Source organism: Bacillus rossius, chromosome 5 (genome assembly GCF_032445375.1).
Source record: "Bacillus rossius redtenbacheri isolate Brsri chromosome 5, Brsri_v3, whole genome shotgun sequence".
In the NCBI taxonomy this organism is placed as follows: Eukaryota; Metazoa; Arthropoda; class Insecta; order Phasmatodea; family Bacillidae; genus Bacillus; species Bacillus rossius.
The window spans coordinates 76,516,430-76,532,853 of NC_086333.1; the positions used below are offsets into that span (position 1 = coordinate 76,516,430).

General features: G+C 41.2%; 1 protein-coding gene across 1 annotated transcript in view; it reads left to right on the forward strand.

The window, feature by feature from the left end:
* The window catches only part of LOC134532303 (acetylcholinesterase-like), a gene marked incomplete at its 3' end in the record, with an annotated part of 173,833 nt that overhangs the window by 109,528 nt on the left and 47,881 nt on the right, over positions 1 to 16,424 (forward strand). Inside the window, exon 2 of the mRNA XM_063368722.1 lies at positions 6,794 to 6,969. Coding sequence (XP_063224792.1) covers positions 6,794 to 6,969 — 176 coding nt within the window. The remainder of the gene's footprint in view (positions 1 to 6,793; positions 6,970 to 16,424) is intronic.

The following is a 16,424-nucleotide window of genomic DNA, read 5'->3' on the forward strand; positions in this document are numbered from 1 at the left end:
GGGATCCTGCGTGGATAGAGGGGGGAAGGAAGCAATCCCCCATTTGACTGGACACGCGCGCACCCCTCCTCCTCCCCCGCTCCGTTTAACCGCCGAGGGCTGGGTCGAAGGGGCGGTCCGGCTATCAGCAGGGACGCAGACAGGGCTGGGAACAGGGGGTAAACAGGAAGGGATGATAAGGGAGGAAAGAGCGCGGGTATATCGTCGAGGACGCTAGAACAACAGTTTCGCTACCTCGCTTACCCCCTCCCCGACTTTCCACATCATCCTTGCACACACGACTTCCCCTTGGTCCCGAAGCCGTAATTGAAATTGAAGTTGCCGTGAGCTTCGCCCATTTTCTTCTTCCTCCCCACCTTCCTCCTTACAACCCTCTCCTTGCGCGGCGGGTGTCAGCAGTAGGAGCGATGCTTCGTCGAACGGTCGAGAACAGAGAGAGGAAGAGAGAGCGATAGACATAGAGATAGGTAGAAGGAGATAGGTTTTGCTGAAACGACCAAGTGTGATGATATCCCTCAAGAGATTCAAGAGAGCACAGCGCGCACAACTCGCAAAAGCCACGTATCCTGAAGACTAGCAGCTGGGCATCATCAAAAATGGAAGCACCCAAAAAACGCTCCAAGGGTTCGTAAAAGTAGAGGTTCGGAAATTTCGCAGATTCATTTGGTCGCAAGCTAGAATGCACACCTTCATGCTCTTGCGTTGAATTCATAATATCCCCGTAGGGCCTGGAAATATTCGCGGTTTCGATGATCTCCAGGATATACTCCACAGTCCTCTGTACATTCTGTAAAGTAACGCTAGTTCACTGCCTGCTGACATGTGAATCGATACTTTTTTTGGTTGAGGGTTTCTCGTTGGCCCACAGTCGTCCAGATGAACTGTGAGCTAACAAGGAAAGCAGCTCAAAGGTACATGTGTTTGAATTTTAGCCTATCACGCAGAAAACTTCGTTACAGATATAATGTAATTAGACGTAACATGAAAAGAAAAGTGTTCATTTCCGAGAACTATATACAAAACAATGATAGTTTCATGGGTTTTACAGGATATTACCTTTTAGATCAAAGAAAATTGAACACTACATGTAAGATTGAAACCGTGTATTTATACGGACGACATAAAGAGCTTGCCACATTCGCACAGTCGCTTTTATTCTTGCTATGCAAAATTCGCGGATTCATTTCGCGATAGATTAACATCAAAATAACTATACCTTCGTACCGCTTCTGTGATTGGCCCACATTTTATCCGGGGAACTGTGAGCCAATGGGAAACACTAAACCAAGAAAGTGCCGAAATACGGACAGCCTAGTTGAAACGTCTCACGCGTCAGTAGCCAATGAACAGGTGTCATTTCCGCGAGTATTTAAAGGACTGTGGAGTCTATCCTAGAGGTCAATGAATCCACGAATTTTGCAGGTCTCTAAGAATAACACATTGTTAATTTAAAAATTTAGCACTTAAATTTACAAGGTTTGTACATATTCATTTGCATAGATCCTATAATTATGCAGTGCGTAAGTTAAATAAAAACGCAGCTAAATAATGACAATTTAATACGTCAACACCTGCAGCATGGTCTAGGAGTTGGTAATTATGGAAGGTAGCGGAGTTTACGTAAAAATAGAGTTCAATGTTAACGCGATATTAGATTTTTTTAATTTCCCAAAAATTTTCTCGTTTTTTTAATTACCTCACCAGTTTCCTGGAAATTTATTGCCCTCTCCGTTATGAAGTATTTCAGAATCCAGTATGAATTATGAAACTCTGTTTTTGGAGGGTAATCATAGAACAATAGAACTACTCAAATTTTACTTTTTTTTTTGTATTTTTTCATGGAAAGATGGTGACGTCTGAATTACCTTATAAAATCACGCGTGCTTGCAAATACTCAATGGACAGAGAATATATAAATAATATATATAGTAATATACACTTCACATTATACACACTTAAAGCAGGCCACATTTTTTAGTTATCAGAAGTTAACCAAATGCACTAGAGACTTTACTGTATTTGAGTTAACTCTATATAAGTGTAAATGGAAATACCTATAACATTACAATTTAATAACTACGTATTAAATATGTATTGTATACATATGTATTGTTACGATCGCGCATGGCTGCAGTGCTTGGCGTCGCCGCGCTCGTTCGGCCTGTCTGCGTCCCCTTCCACCCGCATCCTCTGCCTGGTATCTCGTGCCATACTATCGCGCGACATCCTGACCGTCGCAGCGCGCACCTGCCTCAGATCGGGTTACTTAAAAGAGGCCGCACTGCGGCATAAAAGGACTCAGACATGTTTATCGCCGCATTTTGTGGGAACCCGATGCTGTTAGGTTTATCGGCGTTCTTTGAGCAGCCGCCGCGTCCTTCGAGGACTCACGACGCGTTTCTGGACATTTCGACGGCGAAGGTCGCGCGATATCTCGGAGACATGCCCAATTGTTCTGGACGGGAACCCAAGGGCTATATAAGGAGGTTGGGCCGACCTTCGAGGAGTTCAGTGGGGAGTTCTCCCGCAGCGGAGTTTCCGGGCGATAGTGCCGCGGGTGCGACAGAGTGGCGAAGTCCTTGGACGAAGGTTCCAGGGCAGAGAGTCTGAGTGAGTGAGTGGAGTCGGGAGTTCTCCCGCGGCGGAGTTTCCGGGCGATAGTGCCGCGGGTGCGGCTGAGTGGCGAAGTCCTTGGACGAAGGTTCCAGGGCAGGGAGTGAGTGAGTTCAGTGGAGTCGGGAGTTTCCGGGCGATAGAGTCGCGGGCGCGGCAGAGTCCCGAGTGAAGTTGCGAGCGAGTCGTCGTGTGGGATCTCGGCGAAGGGTGTGACGTAGGCGGCGGAGTGCGGCGACGGAGTCCCGCGGCGGAGACCCACGAGGGGTGCTGCGACGAGAGTTGCGCCGGAAGTGCGGCCCAGCGAGGTGTGTGGAACGAGTGACTGGGGAATTGACATTTCTTTACATGTAATTAATTGTCTGCCAATTTAGAAGATTATTTGTAAGTGACAAGTAGTGGTAATAAATAAATCTGTGTGTGTGATAAAAATCTTTACTTGGGCTATCCTTTACGAACCCGCGGTAAATCGTAACAGTATGTATAATACCTGCAAGCCATTATTAATCTATGTCTGTTTTAATAATATGTACTCTAGAATAAAATAATATATATTATAGTTTTAAGGATAACTTCACTGTAGAAGGCATAACGTTCATGAATTATTTTCTGGCGATTTATTTTTCAGTAAATTATTTATTTTAGTAATCAGTAGGGACACCTGTATTTCGCGATTTCATTTCATGTCAAGGTATTTCACAAAACACTGTAGCTTTTTCTAAGAGTCGTGGCAAATTGTGAGGGTGCAGCAGTACGGTGACCACATTCTCATTGGCCCCGTCAAGAGCGGGACGACACCTCTCACCGACCTCAGCCAATAACCACAGGAGAAAAGCTACAGTATTTTGTGAAATACCTTGACACGAAATGTATTCGCGAAAAACAGGTGTCTCTAGTAATCAGCCAATAGTTGTCATATGATCGACACGTGAATACTGCAAGAGTTCCACAAGAAGTAAATAATAACTACGTTCTCAGCTTTAAATTATAGCATGCATTAGGGATTAGGAAAACCATTAGGTTTTCTTCCTTTCCACCAATATGAATAAATTGGCCTTATATTTTTCTTTTATTCGCCGTGGATAGCAATAGGTAGAGACCTGCAAAATTCGCAGTTTCGATGGCCTTCAGGATAGACTGCATATACCCCTGTACACTCGGGCAAATAACGCAAGTTCATTGGCTGCCGACTTGTAAGTCGTCTCAGCTGGTTTGTCTGTGATTCGATTCTTCTTTGGTTGAGGGTTTATAACTGGTTGAGATTCGTCCAGATGAATAGTAAGTCAATAGCAAAATTATCTAAGAGGTATATGTGTTTGAATTCTAGCCTAGCACCGAATGAATCCGCGAATTTGCAGGTCTCTAGAAATAGGCTTTCACAAACACGTCCATTATGCGTGGAGCTGTTTACACATCGTTACAATACGAAGAAACATTAACATTGTACTACTCTTTTATTAGCTTTACCTGTATGTATGAATGAATGGACTATGTAATAAAACATTTCCATTCAATTTTTACCCACTTTTCTCCAACAGAATATATTGAAATTTTGCATACATAAAAAAAACCTCTGAGAATACAATAATTTGATAGGCCTAACTTAAGACCTCAGAGTTAAGGATGTGGGAGGGTCAAAGCGTCAAAAAACCATGCTTTTTGTGTATCAACGAGGTCGAGGCATGGTGGTAATTTTCCTCGGGGTTGACTGTGCCCGTAGGGGGGAGGGGTTAAAGACCCAAAAATTTGACAGTTTTAAAAATCAATAATTTTTATATTTGGAATGTTTCCGATGCGAAAAGTTGGTTCGTGGTGGCCAAAATGTTCCAGGGATGGGGGTAAGGTCCTTAAATTGCGAAAATTTTAATAATATATTCTTTTCGATTTAGAGTGTTTCCGAGATCGGGTTATGGTGTAAAACGTGCCCAAAGCTCGTTAATGGCAATATGGAGACTATACCGGCGTGATCAAGTGTATGATACGGACACGTGTTGATTTCGGCACAGATGGTGTACATATAACTAAACCAATTATCCATTCAGTTTCCAGCGAAATATAGGTATGGTACTGATGAAAAGCGAATTTGGCCATTAATACTGAGTTATTATTATTAAAAGTAATATATAGAGACCGGAAAAATTCGCGGTTTCAATAACCTCCAGGATAGACTCCAATATCCTCTACACACTCGGGAAAATGCCAACTGTTCATTGGCTGTTGACTTGTGAGTCGTTTCGGCTGGGTGGCCTGTGATTCGACACTTTTATGAGTCAAGGTCTCTAATTGGCCCTCAGTCATCCAGATTAACAGTGAACCAATGGCAGAAGCAGCACAAATGTATAATTATTTGAATATTAGCATAACACGAAAGAACCCGCGAATTTTTCAGGTCGCTGGTAATATAACGTTGACGTCTTGTGACTTGCATGCTTTATAAACGACCGTGATTTCCTTGCATTGGTTGTGTGTTGCGCTGTTAGACTCTTAGAAATCACAGTAAATTTATAAACTTTCCAACGAAGAATTTTAACTCGAATAAACGAATAGTGCTTCGCAATTTCAAATAACTGAATTTTCGTAGAAACTACGCTGTATTTCGACTTCCGAGTTGGTATGTTTCATTATGAACAGTTGTAAACACACACGTGGACAGAATAATAATGTTCTTACTGTATGCTTAACCAATTTGTAGAGACCTGTAAATTTCGCGGATTCATTTCGTGATAGAATATAGTCCAAATACTTTTGACATTATTTTGCTTCAGTGAATGGGCCACAGTTTATCTGAAGGACTCTGGGCCAATGGAAAATCTTGCAAACAACTCGATTGGCAGCAAGCGTGCACCATAGCACAACTTACCGCCATGATGGTTGAACAACTGTTGCTTCGTTGCCGGAAGCTGCAGGGCTACCCACCTCGGCAGGCAGCCAACTTGAAAAACTTGGCGCTGCTAGCAAGCAGCGCGGGAAGTTAAAAATTCGAACGTTTCTAACGCTATACACTAAATTAAATCACAATATTTACAAGTCCAAACATAATATATAACAAGAGTATTCTTTTTGATTCGTGTTAAAAGTAGCTGAGATCGCCTCCGTGAATTTACGAAGACCCTTGGATAATTTGTGACCAGTGGTCTTGGTAAATTGAAGGCGATAAATAGAGACCGGAATAATTCGCGAATTTATTTCGCGATATGCTAAAATACAAATAAATATACCTCAGTGCTGCCTCTACTATTGGCTTACAACTCACCTGGATGACGCTGGGCCAATGAGAAACACCCGACCAAAGCTTTATCGAATCACAGGCTGCTACGTTGGGACGTCTCACAAGACAGCAGTCAATGAGTGGGTGGCATTTGACCGAATGTACGTAGAACTCTGGAGTTCATCCTGGAGGTCATTGAACCAGCGAATTTTTCCTGTCCCTAAATACTATATAACAAGAATATTCTTTTTTATTCGTGTTAAAAGTAGGTGAAATCGCCTCCGTGAATTTACGAAGACCCTTGGATGATTTGTGACCAGTGGTCTTCGCAAATTGAAGGCGATGAATAGAGACCTGTAAAATTCGCGATTTCAAATCCCTAAAGGATAGACTCCATGATCCTCTATGCACTCGTGCAAATTACATCTGCTGATTGGTTACCGGCTCTTAACACCTGTTGACTGGAATGATCGTGATTCGCTAATTCTTCTGTTAAAGTTTTTTCATTGGCCCAGAGTCCTTCAAATAAACTGTGGTTAAATCACTGAAGCAAAACAATGTCAAAATTATTGGGACTCTGTCCTATCGCGAAATGAATCCACGAATTTACAGGTCTCTAGTGATGAATAGGGAACGGAAAAATTCGCGGGTTCAATAACCTGCAGGATGAACTTCATAGTTCTACATACGCTCGATCAAATGCCACCCACTCATTGGCTGCTGACTTGTGAGACATCCCAACGTAGCAGCCTGTGATTTGATAAAGCTTTGGTCGGGTGTTTCTCATTGGCCCAGAGTCATTAAGGTGAGTTGTAAGCCAATAGCAGAGGCTGCACTGAGGTATAACTATTTGTATTTTAGCATATCACGAAATGAATTCGCGAAATTTTCCGGTCTCTAGAGATGAATGTTGAACGGCGCGTGGTGCGGCGCTGGGGGCCGGCGGGTGAGCTCGATGCTTGGTTGCGGCAGGAACCCCAGCCTGTCGGACGACGGCACCTGGACGTCCACCTACTGGCCCGTGCACACGGCCTACGGCCGCGAGTACCTCACGCTGGACGCCAACTCCACCGAGACGGGCCACGGGCCGCGACTCAAACAGTGTGCCTTCTGGAAGAAGTACCTGCCGCAGCTCATGGCGGCCACGCGTAAGTACCTCGTGTTGAGAGGGATGCTTGACAGTGTTTATTTATTTATTTGTATTTATTTATTGTAGAGGAAGTGTGGAAGGTTTCACCTCATTTGTTATCACTAGAGACCTGAAAAATTCGCGGTTTCGATGGCCTTCAGGATAGACTGCACATTCCCCTGTACACTCGGGCAAGTAACGCAAGTTCATTGGCTGCCGACTTGTAAGTCGTCTCAGCTGGTTTGTCTTGTGATTCGATCCTCCTTTGGTTGAAGGTTTATAACTGGTTGAGATTCGTCCAGATGAACAGTAAGCCAATAGCAAAATTATCTAAGAGGTATATGTGTTTGAATTCTAGCCTATCACCGAATGAATCCGCGAATCTTGCAGGTCTCTATTCATGGGGAAAAAACACCGTATTTAGACTTCCGAGTGTTTTTTTACATAGTAAAAATACAGGTGGAAGAAATATGAGTGGTTTTTTTTTTCAGGAGTATTAACAATTTTTTTTATTGTGTTGATGATTATTGTTTGTATATTTATGTTCAAATAAGTAGTGAACCTAATGCCTGTAAATTTACGAAGATATGTTGAATTTACGATGATCTCTGGTATAACCAACGCTCTTCTTCAAAATAAGGTGAATTTTTTTTTGACGTGACAACGTCTAATTAATCGATGAACGCCGGCTGCACGCACGAAAAAGTGTCCCACTACGGATGTCCCACTACGGATGTGTCCTATTTGCTCATTGTACGCATGCGTGGAATCTCTCTTCATGCTCATTGTAGGGCCTACGCATGCGTGGCATCTCTCTTCCACTCGATTGGAACGACCATCGATTTGACTTTTCAATCATATTTTCGTCGTTTGAATTATTAATATTATGTAATTTAACGATTGTCCACCGATTTTCAGCACAATCGGTACAGTTATCTAAAAGTAATGTTGAATATTCAAATACGTTTTGAACCAACAATGGTGTTTTACAGTTACACATAATAATTCAAATTACAACCGGGATCTTTTGCACAATGTTTTAAAAAATATTGTAACACATTATAAATAACTTTGGTGTATTTGGGATGCGTATTTGTTATAAAATCGAGTTATAAAAACGAAATAATATTATTCCCCTACCGTGAACAAAATGTTTATAAATATATATATAACATCTGAAAAAATTATTTATCGGATATGGCCTCGTGGGTGAGCGATCAGCGGCGCTATCTTTTAAATGTAAAGTTGTCGGTTCGAATCCCAGCAGGTGCGAAATTTATTTTACTTGTAAAAATAAATACGGCGCACGTATCATTTCAAAAGTAATAAATATATTTGAATAATGAATGCAAATAAAAGTAAATTTATTAATTAAATTGTACATTTCATTTCACTCCTTTGTATCCATACAAAATAGTGATAATTCAATAAAAATGATTCAATTTTATTCATAAAAGTATGCAAATGTAGATTTTATCATACAAAAGATAGAAAATTTAAAAAAAAAATTCTTCCTCAAAGAATATAACATTTTTAATGCCTAAATGGTTTGGTTGCAAAAACCTATTACGGCTCAGTCTCAGGCCGAATATGATATTTCCTTTTCTTCTGAATCAATCATTTCATCAATATTTTGTTATGACGTTGTCACGTTAAACTATCGTCCGTAAACCGACTTTACAGACAACCAATTTTTTTCCAACAGTGTAGCTCGTCTGAAAGAACCACCCCGGCTACCTGCAGTGCCGTCTCCTGCCTTGTAATTACCAGCCTCCCGCACGGCTGAGCGCGGTGGGGGTATCGCGGCCCCGCGGTCCAGAGACTGTGTCGAGATCAGTTAGTCGCCCGCGACGATCAGAGATGGCGCGTCGACGGGTTCGCTCGCTGCACAGTCAAAAATGGAATGAGATCGGACACGCAAAACGCCATATTGGTTCCAAACAGTTTTTTTTTTTTTTTTTTTAAGTGCAGGAGATGTCGTTTCGCAGCGTAGCTCATGGTTCAAGTCACTCTCTACCTCTGCGACAAACGACACGTTGCGGATATGCTGCTTGACCACGCCACGTACTAACAATGTCGATAGTTCTTAATGTCACGTGGTTACAGGTGGTTAAACACCTGGAAATACCACGGGTTTGTTTGATGTCAGGCCTAATTTTTCAGTCATATGCATACTCTTCCCAAATTGATAGAGACAGGAAAAATTCGCGATTTCAATGACTTCTAGGATGGACTCCATGATCCTCTAAGCACTCGGGCGAATTGCATCCGCTCATTGGCTACTGACTCGTGATACCTGTTTACTGGGATGCTCGTGATTCGCTACTTCTTTTGTTTACTTTTTTTTCATTGGCCCAATGTCCTTCAGATATACTAACTGTGGCCCAATCACCTAAGCAGCAAAAATGAAAACATTTTGGATTCTAGCCTATCGTGAAATGAATGTGCGAATTTTTCAGGTCTCTGCAAATTGATGATTTCTTACTGAAAGTAAGCTACCCCCCCCCCTTCCCCTTACTTTTAGTGGGTCTATGTGATTGGGCCACTCCACCGCTGGCTGGTAGTTGACTGGAACACAGTCGCAGATATATAAACGTTTGCAGTCTGCATTGTGACCAAAACAACCCACGAAATTTCCTGGTCTCCACGCATGGGCTAAAGTCTACGGGACTACTCAGTTAGCCTAAAGGCCCTCGGACACCTTTCGTCCAGCTCCCAGTCCGGACTGCTCTGCCCAAACTGACAGTGCAGACTGCTCTGCCCAAACTGACAGTGCGGACTGCTCTGCCCAAACTGACAGTCCGGACTGCTCTGCCCAAACTGACAGTGCGGACTGCTCTGCCCAAACTGACAGTGCGGACTGCTCTGCCCAAACTGACAGTGCGGACTGCTCTGCCCAAACTGACAGTGCGGACTGCTCTGCCCAAACTGACAGTGCGGACTGCTCTGCCCAAACTGACAGTCCGGACTGCTCTGCCCAAACTGACAGTGCGGACTGCTCTGCCCAAACTGACAGTGCGGACTGCTCTGCCCAATCTGACAGTGCGGACTGCTCTGCCCAAACTGACAGTGCGGACTGCTCTGCCCAAACTGACAGTGCGGACTGCTCTGCCCAAACTGACAGTGCGGACTGCTCTGCCCAAACTGACAGTGCGGACTGCTCTGCCCAAACTGACAGTGCGGACTGCTCTGCCCAAACTGACAGTGCGGACTGCTCTGCCCAAACTGACAGTGCGGATTGAACTGAGGTCCTCTGCACACAACGATCAGTCCAGCTGCTCAGCTCGGAACAAAAACACGATCAGGTTTTGGTAAACATTTTGAGGATTTTTGACGTGATAACTAGAGACCCAGAAATTTCGCGGATTCTTCTGGCCTCAGGATAGAATTCAAAGTTATAGGTGTGCTCGACCCATGTTTACTTTTCCATTGGTTGATTTCTTAGCGAGAACATTTTTATCCTTGTTATTTGGCACTACCTGATTCGCTTACTTTTCTCCTAGCTGGGCATCATTGGCTCACGGTCGTAGAGGGGCGTGTCCAAACAACTGCGTGCCAATCATGAGCACAGTGTGAGAGTGTGAAGGTTTGCATTCTAGCTTGTAACTAAATGAATGCGCGAAAATTCCGTCTCTCTAGTGATAACATCTTATAAATCGATGAACGCCGGTTGCACGCACGAAAAATTGTCACGTTCCGCCTGAGCCAAGCGTGCAAGGACCGGCCAACCAGCGTGCGAGATAATCTTCTATAATATCAAACAGGTTAAGGCGGGCTTTTAAACTAATTGTTCGTGATTATATTTAAACAAATTGTTAAAATTAAATTTGCAAAAACCTGTAAATAATATTTGAAAATTAAAAAGTATGCCATGTTTCATCGATGTTTTCTTATGACGTTATCACGTAAAATTATCGTTCGTAAACCGACTTTACTTACAACTCCCTTTTTTTAACGAAAAGTATTGATGTGCCGCCTGAGTCAGGAAAGCCTGATCGCTAATAACAGTTCCCGCATCATCTCATCAAACCCACACGAGTCAGAGACACAATTGTGTCAACCTTCATATTGAGTTGCTTTAATTATATTTGCGGCCTTTAACCTAAGTTAATTCACATTGTGAACTGATTGTGTTTTTTTAAGTCGTTTTTGAGGAATTGTGTGGTAATTTTGGCCGCTGTGACGTCAAACCTTGATCCTGCGCTCGGCCATACTACAATGGCGTATTTCCAAAATAATGATTTTAATAAATATACCCTCCAAAATAAAACTATAAAAAATTCAGGCTCGGGATGTGATATCGTCCCTACAGCTAACCCCCCCCCCCCTTTTTTTTTTTTACAAAAGCCAACATGAGCCACGCTCGTATAACTTCCCTTCAGTGTACTTCTGTAGTTTTTGCAGTCTGCAACTCAAAAGGAATCTCATAACAGGACCCGCTGGCGCTGGGGGGAGGGGGGGAGGAAGTGTATGTTCATGCCAAGAGGGGCGGTATCGCGTCTTCACACTTAGACGCTTCTTGCGCCAGCTCGGGTGACGTCAGCAAGAAACCCGAAGCCGCGGGGACAAGTTCCGAAACAAAAGCCATTAATAGCGGTTCATGACTTGCGATCAGTTTTCACCCGTTCGCGCGTCCGACGGGGGAAAAAAATTACAAGTGAAACTTCACACTTCATTAATGTCCTTTAACGATAAAACAAAACATGCAATAATTCAACTAAACGATAGAACCAAACAATAAAGGCCACAGCGAAGGTTCACTAATGTCAACATACCTGGTGACTTAAAACCTGCAAAGAGTCCTACAGTTGTCTCACTCTAGATGTATACATTACATAATTTCAACCAAATTAAGACACTAATATTAAGCTAAAAATGGACGTTACTATATTTCACAGTCGTATGTAGGTACACTTAAATTGCTGTCACTAATCAGTTGGGTAGTGAAATTATGAAAGCCTGAATATCAATTAACTTGATTTCATGTTATTCGCTTCTTTTCTTAGAGTTTTTGGCGTGTTGTTTGGTTGAGAACATTTTACGCTTTATTGTTTATAAATGGAACAGAAATGTTCATGTAAATTTACAGATATGTGTACATTAACATGAAAACAACTGTATCGCTACAAAATAGAGTTCGCATTAACACTGGGTTTTGGATTCTTACCCGGGAATTTATGCTTTGTATTATCCCAGTACCATCAATAGTTAAATATATTAGCAAACCGTTCCCTGAATAGCTTTCCCGCATTAACTGCGCACATTAATAAGCACGGTTAAGCAAAATAATAATTTTTGTAAAAGTAGAGAAATGTTTTTTTCCCGTGTGAAATGACTGTTAAAGCAATAAAAACGACCAACGTGTGTGGAAGTGTAAGGGTGTCGTCGAAGGAATTTTTGAATTTTCGCTTCATAGTCGCTGACCGCCTGAATAGGTTTTTCATCACATTCCAGAAAGGCTACCGACCTAACGATATCCGTTCGTTATGGTTTCTACTTAGCTTGGACGAACGCGTTCCAAACCAAAATTGGGATTTTTTTTTATACGTTTCCGCGATTGAAAAATAAAAGAGGTGTCCAGGAAAACTTTTCCCAATTTTTTTTTTGTGCCCCAAGGGCTGACGTCATTCATAGGGTCGAAGGTTCGCATCGAACGAAGAATTATTCGTAACAGAAAAAAAAGCGTAAAAGCGAAGCTAATTCAATCCAATACGTGACCACTGCAGTACTTAAAGCTGTGTCCTTATTCTAGTACATAGCTATGTACTTGCTACCCTCCATACATTATTTGACCTTATAGTATTCCAGAGAATTTCTGAAAGATATATTTTTCGGCCTCTCGATAACAATCCCAGCAAAATCATAACATTTTTACCACTTTATAACAATCACATTAATTTATGGGCAATTACTAGAGTCCCGGAAATTTCGTGGATTCTTCTGGCCTCAGGATAGAATTCAAAGTTATAGGTGTGCTCGACCCATGTTTACTTTTCCATTGGTTGATTTCTTAGCGAGAACATTTTTATCCTTGTTATTTGGCACTACCTGATTCGCTTACTTCTCTCCTAGCTGGGCATCATTGGCTCACGGTCGTAGAGGGGCGTGTCCAAACAACTGCGTGCCAATCATGAGCACAGTGTGAGAGTGTGGAGGTTTCCATTCTAGCTTGCGACTAAATGAATCCGCGAAATTTCCGTGGCTCTAGCAATTACTTGATTTTATACTTTTGTTTTGTAAGTCTATTATGAGCATGTATTTGTTGAAACTTATATTAAAAAACGTCATAAAATATGGATTTTTGTTTGAATATATAAATCCCTGTAAAATAAAGATTGAAAAATATTAAAGTGTTCAGCCAGGTTTAACCTACGAAACGCTTTCAGAATGGCGTAATTATTTACCTGGATGTACACGTAAATTATAAGATAAGTTTACTGACATACGTACATACTCCAGTTCTAGTTAAAACACTTCATGATGTTTCTTCTGGGAATAAGGTATAAACAAACCAGTAGTTTATAGTAATTAATAATGTTATTTAATTTCAAAATTTGTATATATTTATTTGTGAAGTATTGCCACAACTTGTGTTTTGGGAAACCTTCTTCTTTTTCTTTTCATTATACTTCATAGTAACTTTTAACAACGATATCTTTGGATTTAAAACATATTTATTTGCCTACTTCCTCTATTCTTGCTTTTGAATTACAAGTTAGATGGAGAATTTTTATTAGGAAGGATGAATTCGAACGGCGAGCATGAAAGAAGAAAATGATAAGCAGCAAAATTGACTGAGACTTCGAGAAATGTACGAATCTACAATTTATATAAAACTTAAAGTTCATCGCTGCCAATATTCGACCAGAACTACATAATCGTCGTCGAAGGTATTAAAGAACTACATAGTCGTCATCGAAGATAGACCAGAACTACATAGTCGTCGTCAAAGATAGTCAAGAACTACATATGCGTCATCGAGGATAGTAAATCCCTGTATCATTATCAAGAATGTGAACAACTGCCCTTCATCGTCATCAAGAATCGCCGATTTGGAGACCCATCATCAGGACGAACGAAAAGTCGCTGTTCCTGTGGAGTCATCATCAGGAAGATCGAGAGCTAGGACAGCGCTACGTCCGTACGAATGTAGTTACTGAGATCCGCAGTTCACAGTATAGTTGAAATACCATATCTTAAGGTGGTATTGTCCTTAACTTGCGGCATATTCTGAGGTAAATATGAACTATGAGAAAATTTTACTTCTTTTCAACTCCACAAGCTTATAATTAATAGCAGTACATAACTCGACAGCCGTGTACCAATCTTATGTATGAGTCGTCTACTTACACCCATATAACCCGAGAGAATAATCGAAGAGTCCCGATTGAGCTAAAATAATTTTAAAACATTACTACATTTGAATATTGCAATATAAATATTGAATTTTATTCGAAGAGGTGCCCTATTACACAGGTTGTGCAATATTAATCTTAAACTATTCTACTGAATATAGCTATTCTTGTAAAAATTCCAATTAAAATGTTGTAATGTGAAAACAATATCATTTCCAATAATATAACTATTCATATTTCAACAGTGAATCGTTTGCGTTATCATTGAAATTGAATTAAAACTTAAGATTAATAATAAGTACAATTTTGTGTTTATAAATAACACAGTGGATCACCTTAACTTAACAGGTTACTGATTGTTATTGATTCAACACCAATAATCATAAACTTATACTCAGAGATCAAATATGTTCTTTAGAGTTTCTCAAATTTGGTATTAACCAAATTACTTTCTTTGTTGGTCTGCCAATGACCGGGCTAGTCAGATTGAAATAGGCGATCACAAAGGAGTAAAAATTTTAAGCTAATTCGGAAGCGGAATAAAGTGAAATACGCTTATACCCAATTTAAATATTTATTATTATACTGTATAAAAACTTTTCACATAAAATTTAGGAAGAACTCTGGTTACAAATTTAGAAATCTTCATAATTATTACGTTATCGTCGTAAATTTGCGGATACAAATTTTACTTACTTTGGACATGAAACTAGAATTATCTTGGTACGTAAGAAAAACATTCAAAAGCTGATTGAGGCTAGTGCGAGGCACACTTTTTCGGAAGTTGAAATAAACCGAAGCTTCTAAGAATATACAGCTATCTGAAATTACGAATAACTCTTCGTTTATTTAAATCAATTTAAAGGGTGAAATGTCTTTATATTTACCCTACTGTAATTTCTAACAGTTTTTTTTTTCCTAAACCACTGAATTGATTAAACGTTAAAATTCAAAGCTCGTTTTTGCATGGAAAATCCTACAATAGGTTTTTTTTTTCGTGACAGATAAAAATTAAAATAGTGAAGGGAAAAAACACATTGCTTACGTTTAGCAAGGAAATGTTTGGAACATAAGTTGCAAAAATATGTTACTACAAGGCTATATTCTGTGGGAAAAGCCAAATGTGATGTAACTCACTGTTCCAGACAGTTTCCAGTTTTTTTTTTTAAGTTACCTAAGTATTTTTATTCATAAATACGAAGAAATAAATCGCAGCAAGCTCCAGTGATCTTCAACAGTCGCAGTATTGATTGTGTCATGAATAGAGACCCGGAAAATTCGCGGGTTCATTTCGTGTTATGCTAAAATTCCAATAATTATACCTTAGTGCTGCTTCTGTCATTGGTTCACGGTTAATCTGGAGGACTGAGGGCCAATTAGAGACCCTCACTCATAGAAGTGTCGGATCACAGGCCACCCAGTCGAGACGACTCACAAGTCAGCAGCCAATGAACAGCTAGAATTTGCCCGAGTGTGTAGATGATATTGGAGTCTATCCTGGAGGTCATTGAACCCGCGAATTTTCCGGGTCTCTAGCCTTGAATAGGGTCCAGTTTTTTTGTTTGTTTTTTTTAACAGAAAACTCTTGAATATAGTCGTGAAGAAGACATGGTGTGTGTAAAACTCCAAGACGGAAAGGATCGATCCACCTTGCTGGAGGAGGGGGGTGGAAGGGTTGGAGGAGGGGGTGGAAGGGTTGGAGGAGGGATGAAGACGCTGCCAGGGTTACCCCCCCCCCCTTCCACTATCCCTAAGGTCGGCGCGGGGGTCCAATAAGGCGCTGCGTGACATACGACTGCCGTCGTTCGACTGCCCTACGGCGGCCTGCGTCAACAAAAGGACAGCGGTTACCCCCACCCCCCTCCGGTTACCCCCCGCCCTCTCTCCACCAGCACCACGTCCTACCTCGACGCTCGAAGAGAAGGGAGGGGGTAGAACTTTTCCAATAACCCGGAGCGGGCCGCTATGGAAAACGGGCATGCGTGGGGTGGAAACCCCACCAACAGCAGCCCAGAGAGATTGTTTAAGGCGGTAGTGTCCTATTTCGTGTTCCTGCACATAATTTTAAATTAATCAATTTATACCTATTTATATATTATATAAACGTAATAATATTATA